This window comes from Chenopodium album, chromosome 7 (genome assembly GCF_948465745.1).
Source record: "Chenopodium album chromosome 7, dcCheAlbu1.1, whole genome shotgun sequence".
Lineage (NCBI taxonomy): Eukaryota > Viridiplantae > Streptophyta > Magnoliopsida > Caryophyllales > Amaranthaceae > Chenopodium > Chenopodium album.
The window spans coordinates 74,184,769-74,201,666 of NC_137840.1; the positions used below are offsets into that span (position 1 = coordinate 74,184,769).

Below are 16,898 nucleotides of genomic sequence, written 5' to 3' on the forward strand. Positions count from 1 at the left end.
GTAAATCTTTATTGTAAATTGTAAGGAACAAATATTGTTGCACAAAAAAGATTTTGTGTTACTATGGATCTTGAACTCTTGATAAGATGAGTTATTTTTTTTAGTATGTTAAATAATTTAAAGGCGGAGATCGAAAATTTAGTCCAATAGGTAAAGGGGATAGGCGATAACCTAATATAGGCATTGGCTTAGCTTAAGCATCTGTTTGCAAAGAGAAGGGGCTTATTGAATTATGGGCATTTAGTAAGCTTGATTAGAGGTAAAAATCTACTGCATCTTTTCTCTTTACTTAAGATTTTGCTTCACTCAAAAGCTTACACTACAACCTTGTGGCGTAACTAAATCAAAAGTAGAGCTGTTGATAAGTGTCTTTCTCAACGGCCCAACGCCTCTCAAGTACTCTAAGGCTCTCAGCCCCAAAGTACAATTTTTTTTACTTCTCTCATTGTCACACTATCTGTTTACATGTTGTATCATCTAGATATGGCTCGAGCGTCTCTAAACAATGTTGGAATGCCATCAACCCGTAGCTTATAATGTGCTGGAACCTCAGATCATCATGTAAGGCATAACCGTAGAACCAACTTAGCATCAGCGATGAGTTACCACATGATGGAAACATGATAACTGATTTATTAACCCTCGTCCATTGCACTATCTATGCAAATACCGAAAATCTGATATACATAATAGTATGTACATATTCTTTGACGGCTATTGTCTTACTGGACATGATATTCTGTATAAACACCAACAAAAAAATATACTTATATAGCCTTGAATCCTTAACTCACTGCCTTCTCGAAAGCAAACATAATCTGAACATAAATACAGTACAAGGTTTAAATAACTTTAATACAAGAGCTTTAGAAACCGAACAAACACAATCTTCTGGAGGACTCAAAAAAATCTACTAGCTACTACCTTCTGAATTCCTAGATCACTTGTACAAGTAGAAATGCTAAGGACTCAATCTGCATAACAGAACAACTATGAGCTAATGAAGCCAAGCTCGCCCTAGAAAAACAGACATCTTGACTATGTACATGAATAAGCCCTTATACAAGTATACAACCAACCTACTATGATGAACCAACTACTCTGTTTACTTCTATCATTTTTCTCACTATATGACATATCTAAGAGAATTTACCTAACTTTATGGGCTATACTCTTGGGTAGAATCATGACAGAATCGAAAGAGAGACCACCTTTGATGTGGGTACAATCGATCTGCCTAGCTGAAAACTTAATCTTTGTCAATTTATCAGGCTCCTTGATGACAAAATCTCCTGCATGGTAGAGGATCCATGATCCTGGAGTATCTAAGTAGCACTCTGACGAAGCATGCTGACCGTCTGATGTTGTTAGCTGGAATCGGACAGGTTTTAGGTTCCATCCATGTATATGTTCAACATTACATGAGCGACGACCAAACCTCTTAGAGGACTTGCCTAGCTGGATTCGAAAGAATAGACTATATGTCCCTGCTGGGAATTTGAACTCAAGTTCCCCACACACTTCAAACCACCAAATCTGAAGAAGATATGCAACTGTCTGGAATCTACTAGCAGAAAAGAAATTTAATCAATCAACCGCTTCATTCCATATCTACTATCAATAATAGAACTACAGAAGATCATACCAATTCACAATAATTGAATAGCACAAACATCAATAGTGTCTAAAGCAACTTCTCCAAATCAAGGAATAAATTCACCGATTCAAGTACTCAAACTTTCTAGACTGCGTATCTACCTATTTATTTTTCTTTGTTCACATTTGGTGCATTATCATACTATGATATGGTCGGTCATATTCAGGTTTCTCTCTTTATTATTCTAGGGGCACACTGTACATGGTCTAATGAACTTGGTTTTGATCAAGTATCAGATACCATTCTTTCGATGACTTTAGTTCCTAAATGCTTATTCTGAATGTGACAGCAAGAAACTACGAAAACCTTTGTTTTCAAGCAATGCTTCCACCAAAACGTCAAAGTAATAACCATTTCAACATTCATACAAACAACTTTTCTAGGAAAAAAAGACACCGATGATTGACTGGTTCAATTCCAAAACGCTATGCATAGTATTAGCATTCTAATAGCAGACAGAGGAGCTAAAAGGAGCCCAATTTACTGTTACCTTGAGAATTTTCATCATTGACTAGCAACACAAAAAATTGGAAATCATGAAACTATTGGCCAACTTCTATATACTAACAAGCTGATTTTGGGATACCAGGGGCTAATATCTGCAACTATTCGGACTCTTCATTTCACCTAAGGTCCCTATGTCAAATTCTCTACACCCAAACATGGATTTAGAAACTTGACTCTTCATTTTAAACAAAAACAAAAAATTATAGAATTTCGTTAAATAATAGGCATGTCTAACACTTGGGAGTACTTCATTGTGACCAAAATCGATTGAAAAACAAATGTTATAAATCTGAATCTATATATTCAGAGTGAAACCAAAGATGTGAAAGCATGCAGCTCACCTAGATTCCTCGGTGGGAATGTGATTCCAGTACCGCCTGTCATCTATGCCAGTAATTGACAAAGCCTTAGATGAAATCGACACACATACACCTCCAGTATTCTTGTCCAGCCATACTTCCTACCAAACAGAATCCAATAAGACTAATCAGTATAAAGGTTCATACAGAGTCAATTGAGTAGATGTCTATATTAGGTGATTATACAAATTTAGACTGATGGATATAAGAGCGTTCATAACCAATCAATTCATCTACAACGTTATGTAAAACAAGCCATTAGTATCATTTTCACAATAATTTCAGAAAAACCAAACATCTGTATATCAGGACAGCCTAAAAGACGGCTAATCGATTCTATACAAACACCATTGTTAATAATGATTAATTGATTATTAGCTGCTCTACTCTACAAAAGTTTGTCAACATCGAAAGTGACATTATATTGATATTACAGTACTCCTAATAATCACACAATTTAGCTTCTCTAGTGAAGCACCTTAATCTTATCCTTATTGGTAAAAAAGCCTTTCAATAATATTGCAATTCTTTGACAAAAATCAACATCCATACAAGAAAAAAAATCAAAGGACATCAATTTCGAGTGAAACATCTAACCTACATAAAACACTTGTACGTACATTCCCTCTTTTCCTCCAATAATACAAAAGACTGCTTATGATCGACGTAAACTAAATTTTTTTGATCTTGTCCCCTTATATATATAAGAACAAATACTAACATAAAATTATTGGACTAAGGTAAGATTTTGTTGTATTTTACGTATCATTTTCGAATGATTAATCCAGCATTCACATCTCACCAAGCTCGACTTCAGCATATACAACTAACACAAACTACAAGTATAATGAAACAAACTAGACCTTGAAGAGAAAAAAAACACATATTTGTAAAATGAGTCAAAATAAAATTGACAATATATCACCAACATATTCATAAATCTAAAAAAAAAAAATCTTTTAGCCTATCATTAAAGAACCAATTCAAGTTGTTCATCCAAAAATCTAGTGGAGGGTACAGTTAGGTAGAATCTCTCAATTGGTTTTATATTCTATCACGCACTCTCACAACATTGCTCTATCAACTTGAAGTTTGAATGCAAAATGAGTCGATTTTTTAAACCCACCACTAATTAAACCCACCACTAATTTTTTGTATAAATTTGCCGCCTTTCATTTAAAAATCCTCCATCCCTAACTATAACTCAACACAATTGACATTTTTACCTTTATCTTACAAGTATATTTAGTTTTTTTTTTTATAAAGAATATGTGAATGTATATTTGTTTATTCTATTAACCAAAATTATATATTTATCTCTATAAACACCACTAATAATTTATAATTTCATTTTCTTAAATTAATTAGTCAATCAATTAAAAAAAAATAATTGTTACTCAATGGTTAGCAATTTAGCATTAATATATAGTTAAAGATTATCAAGAATTCAGAACATAAAATACAATCACCATCCAGAATTAGATTAGCAGTAAACTAACATAAAACATTTAGAGATATTTCCTCCCACCGGATTAAAATTTCACGTCCGGTTGTTAACACGTTCAAATTACGCTATCAACGTGACTATAAATTCCGAACAAGTAAGGGTGCGATAACCCTTACAACATTGTAAGGGAAAGAAAAAGAAGTTAGAGAAAATGAATCACCTTAGTACCGGAATCAAAAAGGTTTGGACGAGAAAGACGAGCAAAAATATCCTTCTTAGTTAAACCCATCAATTTATTATTATTCATACTACCATAATTCTTCTTCTTCTTCATATCATCATTATCATTTTCATGATTCAAATCAGAAATTTTATCAACTATGAATGAATAATTTGTAGGAAGTTTTTTCTCCCAGATAAAATCAGCCGAAGAAGCGCCGCGAAAGGCCCGATTTAATCGGGCCAACCGGCAAATCTCCGGCGGGTCAAAATGGCCCAAAATCATAGCTATACAACTTTCCGGTATGTCTTCAAGTTTCCGATAAATTCCCGGCGAATCTCCGCCGTCGGTGGAGGATTCCGATGAAATTCCGGCACCCATTTTAAAATATTTTTGGAGAAATGTTGTTTGTTGGAGGAAAGGAGAAAAATGGTTGTGTGTTATAAATAAGTAGGCTTTATCCATAATTTTGTGATTTATATATGACTGCTATTTTGGTGGAATAGTTTGTACTGTTCACGCTCTTTGGAAATTGCGTGACTGTAACGCTCCTTACCAAAGTCGCCACTAGGTCGTTCGGTATCATGTATCAATGTATTATTAAACGCGGCGGTACTAGGTTATGTTCTCTTCAACTTATCCTTGTTTAGTTTACCTTAGTTCAGATAAGAAAAATAAGTTTAGATCAAATCATCGTTTTATGTGCAATTTTTTATCGCTAAATATCTTTAATTTCGTAATAAAAAATTATGAAAATTACATAATATAATACACATTATTACGATTCTAACAAGATCCCACTTGATATATTTTTATCTCACAGATTACCGTACACTTAAGGTCAAAGATTGGTCAAATTAGACAATAAGATAATATCTGATCAGATCATATCATATTAGATAAGCAAAAAGTAGTGAATGATTAATCACTATTATTTTTCTTATTATTACTTGTAGATTTTAAGTAATGAATGAATTCATAAATTTAATGAATGAATTCATAAATTTAAAGTCATATAATGGTTACAATCAAATTCAAAATCAAACAATCCATATGGAATTGGACATATTATATTTACTCAAGGAAAATTAGTCATCATGAATGAGATATGACATATTTATTCTTTTTCTAAGCAAATTGTTGTTTAATAGTGTGGTCTATCTATCAATCTTTCATAGTTTCATAAAGTCGTGCCTCATTTTGAATCTACATGCCTATTTAGGTGTTAACTAGCTAATAGATTATTTTACCTATGAACCATATATACCTTAGCTTCGACAGCTAGCTTTATTTCTCTAATTTTTATCTTATTCTAAACCAAATAGCTCAATTTCTATATGCTTGTATCTTATTTCATTACATCCACATCACATGTTATGTATAAAAATGATGGCCAATAATTTACAAAATTTAGGTTGAAAAGTCAATTTTGACAATTTGGTTGAAATATTTGAAACGAATGGAATAAATGGTGAATAAACTATGAAAAGTAAAAGTATGTACTCGTATATAAGAAACACAACAATACATACGTTGGCCAGAAGAAGGGAACAACTACAACTACATCATCCATGAAGTGTAATGTATAGTTACTAGAAATTTGTATTACATGAGAATATTCTTAATGACGAATTTGCGTGCACTCCAACGAATTTGCTAGTTGTACTAAAAATAATTATACTACTATACACTAGTAATTAGCTAGTCGTAAACTCATATAATTAAGCAAGCGGCTTTTAAAGATTTATTAAATTGTTGTGGAGTAGTGATGGTGTTTATATACTTGAATACTAGAACTTATTAAAAGAATTTCCAATTTCTTATTACTCGAATCCATTGTCAAAAAAACAAAATTTGTGAAAAAAAAAAAAAAAAAAAGTTTTTGCATTTATATTTTCAACATACCATGCATTAATACTAAATAATTTGTATGAACTTTCTTATACTAGTATAAATCTCATTCATGAAATAAACTCTCTATAAAGACCGCACCGATATACAAGTGAATGAAAGTAATCCTATACATTATTAATATCTAATATATAATACAAATACATACAATATAAATTTATACTCTGTAATATTTAATTACATAAATAAAAACAAAGGATGAAAGTTTCTTGACTTCAAATCTTGTATTACGGAGTATGTTTTACGAGTAATTTATATACACACATTAGTTGATTATTGTACCGATATACTACATACATGATACAATTAATAACGAATGTCATTATTTTTTTATTTTTTTTTTAGGGAAATAACGAATGTCATTATTGATTACTCCGTATTAGATTAGTCATGAAAGTGAAAATAAACGGAAGTAGTATATATTAGGATGATGTTTATATTTCGATCAAATCTTGCATTTAGATTAGTAATCGTATATTTTTTTTTTTTTTTTTTTTGGTGCTTAGAGAGCTACAAGGGCGGGGTGATAAGAATCGATCCCAGAATTTCCTGGAATCGAGAGGAAAGCTCTAACCACTTGACCCATCCCTCACTCTCAGATGAGCGTAATTATGGCCAAGACGAAATTATAGGCAATAACAATAATAATGCAATCCAGGTGCTAATTAAAACATCCAGATGTCACTAATTTATAGAAACTCTAAAATCTTTTTTCTAATTACGGGAAGAAATTAATTAAAGACAATAATGGTGAGTACTTAAGAAACAAAGTCAGACACTATCAATCATCGGACTTAAGTTAACTGTTTAGATTTCCAGTTGTCATTAACTTAAACCTTTTAAAATAATAAGACAAGCTTAATTACATGGCTGTTTTCCACATGCTATTGATAGTGATAGATAACGAAACTTATATGGATTGTTAAGTATAAGCGCCGAAAGAAAGTTTGATCACATATAAACTCTGCAATTCATTCCATAACCAATTGATAATATCATTTTCTTTAGTATAACTTTTGGATGAGAAATAATTAGTCTTAACATACATATAGATTACGAGTGTATTTGAATAAGCCGATATGTGAATGAATGATAAATTAAACAAAGTGCGACGTTTTAGGGCCTGTTCATATTTACTTATTTTCAGTTCAGTTCAGCTCCAATCAGTTCAGTTCAGTTCAATTCAGCTCTTAATTTCCCTCTCTCATAAAATATTCATTTCAGCTTAGTTAAGTTAAGTTAAGTTCAGTTCAGTTCAGCTCCAATCAGTTCAGTTCATTTCAGTTCAGTTCAGTTCAGCTCCAATCAGTTCAGTTCAGTTCAATTCAGCTCAGTTCAGTAAATATGAACAGGCCCTTAATCCCTGATATTTACTTGGAAGTAGCCCTTAATTAATTAGTTGGCTTGTTTTAGCACGCTACGTATGCCCTTAGCAGTCTAGCACTACCCATGCTCATACTCTCGGATAAGGAGGCCGACATTTAAATTTCATGGATAGCAATTTTTTATACAGTATTTTATATTTTTATGAAATGATAGAATATCAATTTAATATAGTATTTTTTTTTTTGTTTGTTTGTTTTTGGTAAAAGGAAAAAAAGTTTTACACGAAGAATTAGACTAATGTAAACAATGCTTAGTCGAATAATATTTTACGTATCACCCACAAAATTTAATTGATGATTCATTTGATCATTACTTTTCATCCGAATTGATAATTCTCTCAAGTATTTATACTCCGTATTTGATTATTACAGTATTACTCAAATACTAACCAATAGCGAATTGGTGATCCCTATTATGTGTTTTAATTTCGAAGTAGAAGTGTAGAACCATGTTTATACATCGAACCAAGATTTGAAAACCCTTGTTTAGTTAGACTCGTCAACCTAAGAATATTGAAGAGAGTATAATAAGTTTTTTTCAAAATTTTGCTCCATAGAGTATGGAATACTAGATTAAAGATTATTCACTTTGTTTACGTATTACATAATTTTGTATTCACATATTATGCAAAATTCTTATATTATACACATTACAAAAAAGTCATCAAACATTTTATGTGGCGAATCTAAGCAACTATTTGATTCACACATTGCAATAATACAAAACTTAGTTGATCTTATCCAATTCTATAGTTCTATTACACCCAATAACATTATTATTAGAATAATTAATTACACTTTTAACTCTCTAATCTATTTTTAATTGTTCCTTTTGCTTTCATGTGAAAAAGAGGATCTAACCACTTAAAAGTTAATTTATTCTTTAAATTTTCCACTTTATTCCAGATGTTTACTAACCATTTTTATTTTATTTTTGTATCACATTCACTTCTTAACAAGAGGTGTCTTTTCATCTTAGTTTAAGGGCAAAGGAACATTTAGGCCACCTTTTCCTACATTAGAAAAACATAAAGTGAACATGCTATGCCAACAAGGCATAAAGGTCCATTATTAGAAATTTTTTGGATTAGATTAGTAGAACTAATTATTATTAAGAGACTACTTTACTAAGTGGCACAATATTTTACCATAAAATATACGTAGTACAAAGTATCTAAGCTATTGTAAGTTTCGTCTTTAAAGTTAAAACTATTAAGCCGAAAATAGTATGACTTGATCACAAGTCTTTGATGACTTTTTTAAATTTGAAATTAATGTTTCTAACTTTATCTTCCTATCAACGATATTTAAACTACGTAGTATATATATCATTCTGCCTAATTGTTATGATTGACTACAGGTAATATTTTTAACAATACGTACCTAAGGAATTTTTTTTTTTTTTTTTTAAAAAAAAAAAAGAAGAAGAAGAAGAAAGTCTTAATATCCAATTATTTAAAAAAAAAAAACTACTTGCAATTATATGTTATTTCTACTAGTAGATATTATTTCTAGTCATTGCACCAATTATATCAGACAAGAACTTAATCTATAATACTTATTATTATAATTAGGGTATTAAAAGATCTAGAAGTGGAGAATTATTGTGCATTATCGAGCATGATCTAAGCTATTCCATTATGTGTTCGTTTGTCTAAAAATACCAAAAGTATAATTCATTGATTTTTAATTGAATTTATGACGTGGTAATGAGTCAGCTACACACTTGAGCCACATATATAAAATATCTGCCATGTTTCAGCTAATCACCAACATAGCATGCTTTGTCATCAACAAAATGAACACCACAAACTGAGGAAATCAAAATTATTTGTATTTAATTATTTGATTATTGACTACTTGACTACCAATTTAGCCGACTTGTAAATTAAAACAAGATAGAGTGTTTGTTCCTAGTTTCTTAGAACGGGAAGGTTAAGAAAGATTCATGTATTATTTTGTATATAAAAAAAATTAATGGTAAAAAAATTTTGTACATGCAAAAAAAAAATGTTTAATGGTTAATGTTTGGGATAAAAATACAAGATTTTATTTAACGAGAAAAATACAACATTGGTCATTAATATTCTTTTTAATAAAATAAAAAGGCATATGTATATGTAAAGTCGTAAAACATTAACCATTGATATCATTTTAATTAAACTTTTTTTTTTCAAAAAAAAAAAATTTAATTAAACTTTAGAAATTATACTACATTTAATTTATTCAATAACAATATTTTATGATAACATACTAATACATGCAATTGATTTTAGTTTATACATATACAAAAGTTAAATTGTTGCAATTTATATAGAAAAAAATATAGAGCTAGTACTTTCTAAATATTTCAATACATAAAGTCTACCTACTTTCACCAAAGTTTAATTTGTAGTCATCAAGAGTACTAAAAAATCGTCTTCCTCAATACCCAATTCTTACAATTCATGATGCTTGAACAAGTTCAAATAAGTGTCACTTTCATTATAAATTAATCGAAAACAAAATATTTGTGTCACAATCTAACAATAAGAGTAGGTCCAATTATAGCAAAAAGAAACAACAAACTTTATTATTATCACAAAGAAAACTTAGGGTTATGTATAACCAAGATCCCCAACCAACCAAACGTAACATACTTGTTATAGTAATAAGCTTGTTGAAATGGATAAGTGGATATACAAGAATTCTAGTCAGAAGACTAATTGAGAGCCTTACCAAACATACAAGAGGCAAGCAACGTCTTCTCGTATCGAATCACAATCATACGATCTTTGAATTGTTATCTATAGATTTTTATTCGTATACATATACAAATTACAATTACGAGTAAGATGTGTGTAAATGAATTATTTTTGATGTACAGCTAGTACATGAACCTGATATTTTTTTTGGTCTTGATTGATTATTGATTGAGTGAATTCAATAATAACAAGCTCTAACAATCGTTTAGAAATTGAATTCTTGAACCATAACAATCAATTGTTTGAGATAATAATTCTGAACAAGTGAACAACTTGTATATGCATAGATACATAGTAACATTTTAAATAATATCATTCTGATTTCAACCTATCTTATCTCAATATCATTCAAAATTTTCTATCAAAAAACAATATAACATTCATGAGTAAATAAATCTTTTGTTATAATATTTTTATGTCCAAGTTTTCTCCTAAACAAATTATTGGATTTTACATTCAAATTACAGTGACCAAAGTCAAGGAACTCACTTCACTGAAGAACTAGTCAAAGAATGAATATACAAATGATTGCTCATGTTATTTTTAGGGAGCTAGGCAGAAAGAAAAGAGGCTCATAATACTCAGATCAATACAAGGCAAAGAGTCTGCACTTGAAGCCGGCTCGAAATATTTGATCTTAGGTGCATTTTCTACCCGCCTTACCTTCCCCCTCCAAAAAAGAAAAGAAAGACTTCAATGTAGTAGTGTATGTGTATTGATGCCGATTACGAGTATCATATTTGGCACATCAATAATTGGTGCGTAAACAAAGTTGGATGGTTTTTGTCAATTGCTACACAGCCAACCAAATTTTATTTGGCAGTGTATCCAAATGGTAATGTAGCCAAAATTCGACCGACCTCGGACATTAACCTCATTTAAATATCTACAAAGATCTGATATAAGTGTATCTTATAAGTGTAGATCTAATTATAAGACCAACCCAATAATACATACTACATATTTACTGCTTTCATTATCAACCTACGAAGTTGCCGTTCTAACAAAAATATATTTGCATCTCAAAATCAATAAACAAGAACGAACTGTCCATGTGAATATATGATATGATTGCAGGTTCATTCAGACTTCAATTCTTGGGTAGTTTGAGCACTTGGATAAGCACCATGAATCCAATCATCAAACTGTCCACTTGCACTCAAATTGATCCTAAGGATCGATGGTCTGATATCAGACCCAAACACGTCGATGGCAGCAGTAAATTATTAAGCTAATAAATCCACAGCTATTACATTGATCATATTGAGTTAACAAAATATTCACAATAGCATTCCATGACTGTTATGTTTTTAATTCCATATATCCACAACTCCACAAGTCATCTCAGAGCTAATATTACCCGCACAGCAATGACTTCAAGAATAGCTCTGCTCTCCTCAGTCACCTCCCACCTGCCTCTTCCAAGAATCTTCGACAATTAATTCATCCACTCCCCAGTCTTCATAACTGTAGAATATTTACAAAGCGATCAAATTAACCATTCAATGTTTCTCAATTAAAAACAGGTGGGATAGCAAACAGAGATAACACATTGTATTCAATCAAAGATGTACCTTCCATCAGGCAAGTAACGACGAATAGTAAATGGTATCTTGCGTTGTCGTAGTTCCTTCATAGCAATCTGATTTCCCACAAGGAAAAAAGATATTAAACATCATCAATGCACAAAGAAATTTGATTGCATCTCAGTCCCCACAAAACAAAATTTAATGAAATGAAAAACTACATTTCGGGAAGAGATTATTCACGGTATTGCATGATTTGAATTCTTATGAGAATATATTCCCTTTATACATAGCTTTAGCTAAGAATTCTGTTGGAAGAAGGAAAAAGAAACAACTGACTAACTGAATCCATACAGTGATACAAGCAGAATAATCCCCTGGTCCTCCCATATCTCAGAGACAAGGACTTCGTATACAGAAAAGAAAGCAAGTTTAAACCACACTGAGAAGGCTGAAGGCTTATGCAAAGAATTTCCCACCCCACTAAATTCCTTGTTACAAGTATTGCACCAAGAAGCAAAAACGCAATGCCAGGACCCCAACATGCTGAAATGGCTAACCATCACATCTCTGAATAATTTGTTGTAAATTGCCTTAAAAGTCAAGAGCTGAAAGCCTGAAAGAGCATTCCACCCCCACAGACTTTCATAATGTTTAGCCCTCAACCTTGGCATATGTTAGGGAAGTGACAAGAAACAATAAGAAGGATCAGGCATAAAGGGCTCAAAAAAAAATCACCTCGAGTGGGTCAGTTTCACCTTCCAATTCAACCATGACCGGGGCATTCATACTGCATAGCCATAAATATTCAATTGATCAGTAAATGCAGTGTCTCTATACCACATTTACTATTAATGAATTGACAGTCTAGTTCTACAAACCTGATCTGAAGTGCACGTGTCCCTAGAATTCTAGCTCGCTCATATTTTGTCATGTATTTAGATGTCTTCCTCTGCTGCTTCTCTTTTGCCTCCCCTTCTCTGTCTTCACCTTCTATAAGAGGATCATTCAAGTCATCATCTGGCTGTAAAGTCTCTTCTTCCTCCCCTTCCTAAATACAGTGGCAAATGAAGATGACTGGGCTATAGCTATAATCATGAAACAAGAATTAGATCATATAGTTAAAGATCTTTTACCTCAATTTCAGGCTCTGGGGGCTCTTCCTCATACCTGTAAAATCAAACCCGCCATTTTTGTATCAGTGAACATGAAATTTTCAACTTTTGTTCACTATAGTCTTGAGCACAAACAAGAAATACATATCAATAGCCCCCAATTAATCCAAGACATCAAACTTCATTCATACAATAAGTGTATTTACTAATTAGCATTGCAATTGAACCTGATACATTACTATCCACTTGTTTCCCCTTTTTTAATTCTTATGCGGAGAATGGTGAGTGGTATGTGCAAATAAATACAACTCAAACAAAAGAAAACAACCACTTTTCAGATCTTCATGAGACCTCAAGGGCTGGGATACGAGATGTCAAATTAAAATCAACTCAAAAAAGAAAGAGGATACACGAGATCCTCAAATTTCATGTTCATGTATTGGAGGAGATTTGTTTGTTATTTAGATAGAAAAACCAGGCAGACATTCACTTGATCAGATTATTGCAGCAATTTTGTGACTTGTGAAAATGAATTTTTTTGTACATTTCAAAGCTCAGACAAAATGAACAAGTATTTTCCCGGACCTACAAAAGATCTCAAAGAGCTGGGATTAGACATTTGTCATCATCGCAACACAAAATCAAATAAATAAAGGTTACTGACAGATAGTAGTTTGTAGTTCCCGAGTAATGCTTGTTTGAAGATGTAAGCAAAAGATCGTTATTTCAATTGTAAAACCATGAAAGAATTCACATATTACCCTTTTCTACCAATTTTTCTTCTCTTACAAATATATACATTCTAAAGCTCAGACAAAATAAACATATCTATTTCCCGGACCTACAAAAGATCTCAAAGAGCTGGGATTAGAAATTTGTCATCATCGCATAATGATATCTAAAAAAAACAACTAAAAATGAAGAGAGATAGAGGACCGCCCTTTGCTAAATTTGTCTTCTAAAAAAGTGAGTAAAAGGTTCACAGCTACTGAACATACATTACAAAAATAGTTTCTCTAATTGTTTCCCTCCAATTTTCATCTTTTGAGAAAAGGTATGTATCATTTTCGCAATTGGATACTTATTTAAAGCTCAGACAGAATGAACAAGGTATTTTCCCGGGTCTACAAAAGACCTCAAAGAGCTGGGGTTAGACATTTGTCATCATCGCATTGCAAAAAATAATCTGGAAACTAAGGCAACGAAAAGTCAAAAACAGATTAAAAGGATCTCCAATTTTGTAATGTTTGATCAATAAAAGGGGGGAGAGCAAGGAAAAAAAAAACTGACAAACACACATTTCAACAAGAGGGTTTCCCAATTCTTTTACTCTATTGCAAGGGAAATTGTGTGATTTGTAAAATGGATACATTCTATAGCTCAGACAAAATGAACATATGTATTTTCCCGGACCTACAAAAGGTCTCAAAGAGCTGGGATTAGACATTTATCATCATTGCTACTAAAATTGTCCACAACAGCTCAAGACTTAAAGAAAAGATTGTGAAAAAGGTCTTCCTTTGCAAAGTTTGTTCATTAGAAGGTGATAAAAGAGGCAGTTAGTGTTATTACATAAACCATGAATTAAACACACAATTCATTGATTCAACAACCTAAATTCCTCACGTCTCACAACAAATGGTGGTCCACTGATACGTCGAGTTGTAAAGGATAACTTCTACCTTATATAACTTGAGGATAACAATGACCAACAAGTCTTCTTATTCTAGTAAGAATTAACAAAACCAATTAATACGAAAACCGTTTATTGGCAGAGCTACTTCAATCATCCCCATTGTGCAAATACTACTTCTAAATACTCCTGTACTCTCAAAACCACATCTTCTTCAATAATTTGTATACAACTGCTATAAGGTCAATAATCCACCAAAAAATTGTAGGTTTTACAACAAATTACAAAACAGACCTAAAAAAAAGTAAATATTGGGAAAAACAACTCTAATCGAAGTACAAATAAATCAACAAACACCAAAAGCAACATTACATTGTCGAATATAAATTAGCACACTCCAATTTCAGCTCAAGACTCGAACTATTACGGGAATTAACAACAAACAAATAACAGAATATATGATAATCAAACATTAAGAACAACAACATCCAATAAACTAATGCATTCAATTCACTCAAACCCTAAGCTAATAACTAACACGAAAACATGCAATTAGAAGAAAAAACACGATAATTTGCGAGAAAATATAAATTGATTAAAGGAAAAATTACCCCATATCAATGTCATTGTAATCATCGTCCGCCATTGAAGATTGTTGAAGCTTGCCTGAAGCAAACGCAAAAACCCTAAATTGGTTCTTGGTCGGAAGAGAGAGAGAGAGAAAGCAGAGAATTGGAAGTATGGTGAAAGAAGAGTATTTGTTGGGCTTTAATAATAACAAAAATAGTAAGACCGACCTAACCCTAAAAAAGGAACTAATTTTATTCATTGGGCCTTTTTTATTTTATTTAATTTTGGGCTGGATTTGTGTTGTTTAAACGGGCTTTTATTAGTTTTTGTGTTTGGATTTGAAATATTGAACTCATGTCTAGTAAAAGCCTAAAGGGACCATATTACGTTTCAATTTGATTTGGACATTATTTGGTGGAAACATTTACAATTTTCAATTCAATTCAGCTCCAATCATTTCAGTTAAGTTCAGTTTAGTTTTATTCCGTCATTAACAGTTCAGTTCAACTCAATTCAGCTCAGTAAATCATAAAAGACCCTTAATTGTACGTGTAGTTGTTAGTTGTCGACTACCGGTTATATGTGGAAATAAATAATAGAGTATGAGTGTTTAGTAAATTAGCTATTACTATTAGCTGTGAAATACTACAAAAATGATGAAGTATAAGAAAATTCCAAAAGCTAACAATATTAACTTTTCACAAAAGCTAATCAAACCACTAAATTATACACCACCACTATATTGCCAAACACTAATATTTTTTTTACTAAGTAATGATTTGAATAAGTCAAACCACTAAAAGCTACACAAATTCTAGTGTCGAATACAACCTTATATCGCCCTTGATCATCCATTCATCCAACTATCCAATCATTTTTAGTTTTCACCTCCTAAATTAAAGGTATTCTAAATAGTATATAACTTGATTATTATTTCTCTAATATATTATATATAAAAAGCTTAATTGCTTAAATGGTTTATGGGTACATGGTTACATCATACAAAGTATATAATATACAAAGGTTGTATATTTTATAATTGTCCCAACAAAAATCAATAAAATAAAATCCAATGTTTTACAAGGCTTATAGAGTTATAGCTACATCCTAAATTGATCAAGTATATCCAAGATTTAATGACAAAGGAGGTATCACTCCTTATCAAACTAACATCTAGTTGTATGTTGTATTATCTACTTGTCCTAAGAATCACAATAATTATTCACTATATAAATACTTCTTTGATAATGAGTTGATGATAGTCACACATCATAAAATTGCTCTTATTAGCCCCTTTTTTTTCTTAAATAGTTGCTCTTATTAGCTTATGTCACGTGAATTTATGCTCCTTATCTATTACCTCTGAGGCTCTGACCAATTGAATGATCCATTAATGCCTTATTTTAAAAACATAAAAATTAATTGACGAGGATTATCATTAATTCATAACATTTTGACATAAACATAATCATAAACATAATGAAATATTCTACTCCAACAAAAATAAAATTAGAACAAAATAATGTGAGCAATTTCCTAATTAAGTAATGGGACCCATGTCACGTAAGAGATGGCCCGCATTTATGCTTACCAAATGTCTTTTTCATCTTGGAAACATTCTTTGATTTCAAAGGAGACCTTCCAAAGATGCATAAATTCGAACCATGTTGGAAGAAAAGTATTTTCTTTTCAAGGGTAAATTTTATGAATGATTTTATAGCTAGTCTTGCTACTTGTAACTTTTTTTTTTTTTAGGGAAATATAATAAGCGAATTAGAAATAGTAGTCCGAAAAATGAGTCAATGGTCAATCAAATGATGTATT

General features: G+C 31.4%; 2 protein-coding genes, 3 non-coding genes and 1 pseudogene across 5 annotated transcripts; all 6 read right to left on the bottom strand.

Moving 5' to 3' along the window:
- Positions 1-798: 798 nt before the first annotated feature.
- Positions 799-4,616, bottom strand: LOC145638532 (F-box protein PP2-A13-like). Its single transcript, XM_081689510.1, has 3 exons — positions 4,191-4,616; positions 2,506-2,624; positions 799-1,564 (listed from the first exon to the last, which is right to left on the bottom strand). Exons 1-3 carry the CDS (start codon positions 4,569-4,571, stop codon positions 1,150-1,152), a joined length of 915 nt encoding a protein of 304 aa, XP_081545636.1. The 5' UTR covers positions 4,572-4,616; the 3' UTR covers positions 799-1,149.
- Positions 4,617-11,358: 6,742 nt separating this feature from the next.
- LOC145639541 (DNA-directed RNA polymerases II, IV and V subunit 6A-like) lies at positions 11,359-15,266 on the bottom strand. The gene is made up of 6 exons (XM_081690806.1): positions 15,116-15,266; positions 12,893-12,926; positions 12,638-12,807; positions 12,495-12,546; positions 11,805-11,872; positions 11,359-11,697 (listed from the first exon to the last, which is right to left on the bottom strand). Exons 1-6 carry the CDS (start codon positions 15,148-15,150, stop codon positions 11,628-11,630), a joined length of 429 nt encoding a protein of 142 aa, XP_081546932.1. The 5' UTR covers positions 15,151-15,266; the 3' UTR covers positions 11,359-11,627.
- On the bottom strand, positions 13,418-13,510 carry LOC145641371 (small nucleolar RNA snoR69Y). The gene has a single exon (XR_014115404.1). It is a non-coding gene; the product is annotated as a small nucleolar RNA snoR69Y (small nucleolar RNA).
- LOC145641372 (small nucleolar RNA snoR69Y) lies at positions 13,674-13,763 on the bottom strand (annotated as a pseudogene).
- LOC145641373 (small nucleolar RNA snoR69Y) lies at positions 13,957-14,049 on the bottom strand. The gene has a single exon (XR_014115405.1). It is a non-coding gene; the product is annotated as a small nucleolar RNA snoR69Y (small nucleolar RNA).
- On the bottom strand, positions 14,244-14,338 carry LOC145641370 (small nucleolar RNA snoR69Y). The gene has a single exon (XR_014115403.1). It is a non-coding gene; the product is annotated as a small nucleolar RNA snoR69Y (small nucleolar RNA).
- Positions 15,267-16,898: the final 1,632 nt, after the last annotated feature.

Bases quoted from the DNA above. Each gene is read 5' to 3' on its own strand.
- LOC145639541 (XM_081690806.1), bottom strand. From the start codon at position 15,150: ATGGCGGACGATGATTACAATGACATTGATATGGG. The intron at 12,808-12,892 runs GTAAAAGATCTT...CACTGTATTTAG, and splicing joins CCCCAGAGCCTGAAATTGAG to GAAGGGGAGGAAGAAGAGAC. The intron at 11,873-12,494 runs GTGATTTTTTTT...GTGGGAAATCAG, and splicing joins GTGAAACTGACCCACTCGAG to ATTGCTATGAAGGAACTACG.
- LOC145638532 (XM_081689510.1), bottom strand. From the start codon at position 4,571: ATGGGTGCCGGAATTTCATCGGAATCCTCCACCGACGGCGGAGATTCG. The intron at 2,625-4,190 runs GTGATTCATTTT...TCTGTTTGGTAG, and splicing joins TTTTTGATTCCGGTACTAAG to GAAGTATGGCTGGACAAGAA. The intron at 1,565-2,505 runs GTGAGCTGCATG...TTCTGCTAGTAG, and splicing joins ATTCCCACCGAGGAATCTAG to ATTCCAGACAGTTGCATATC.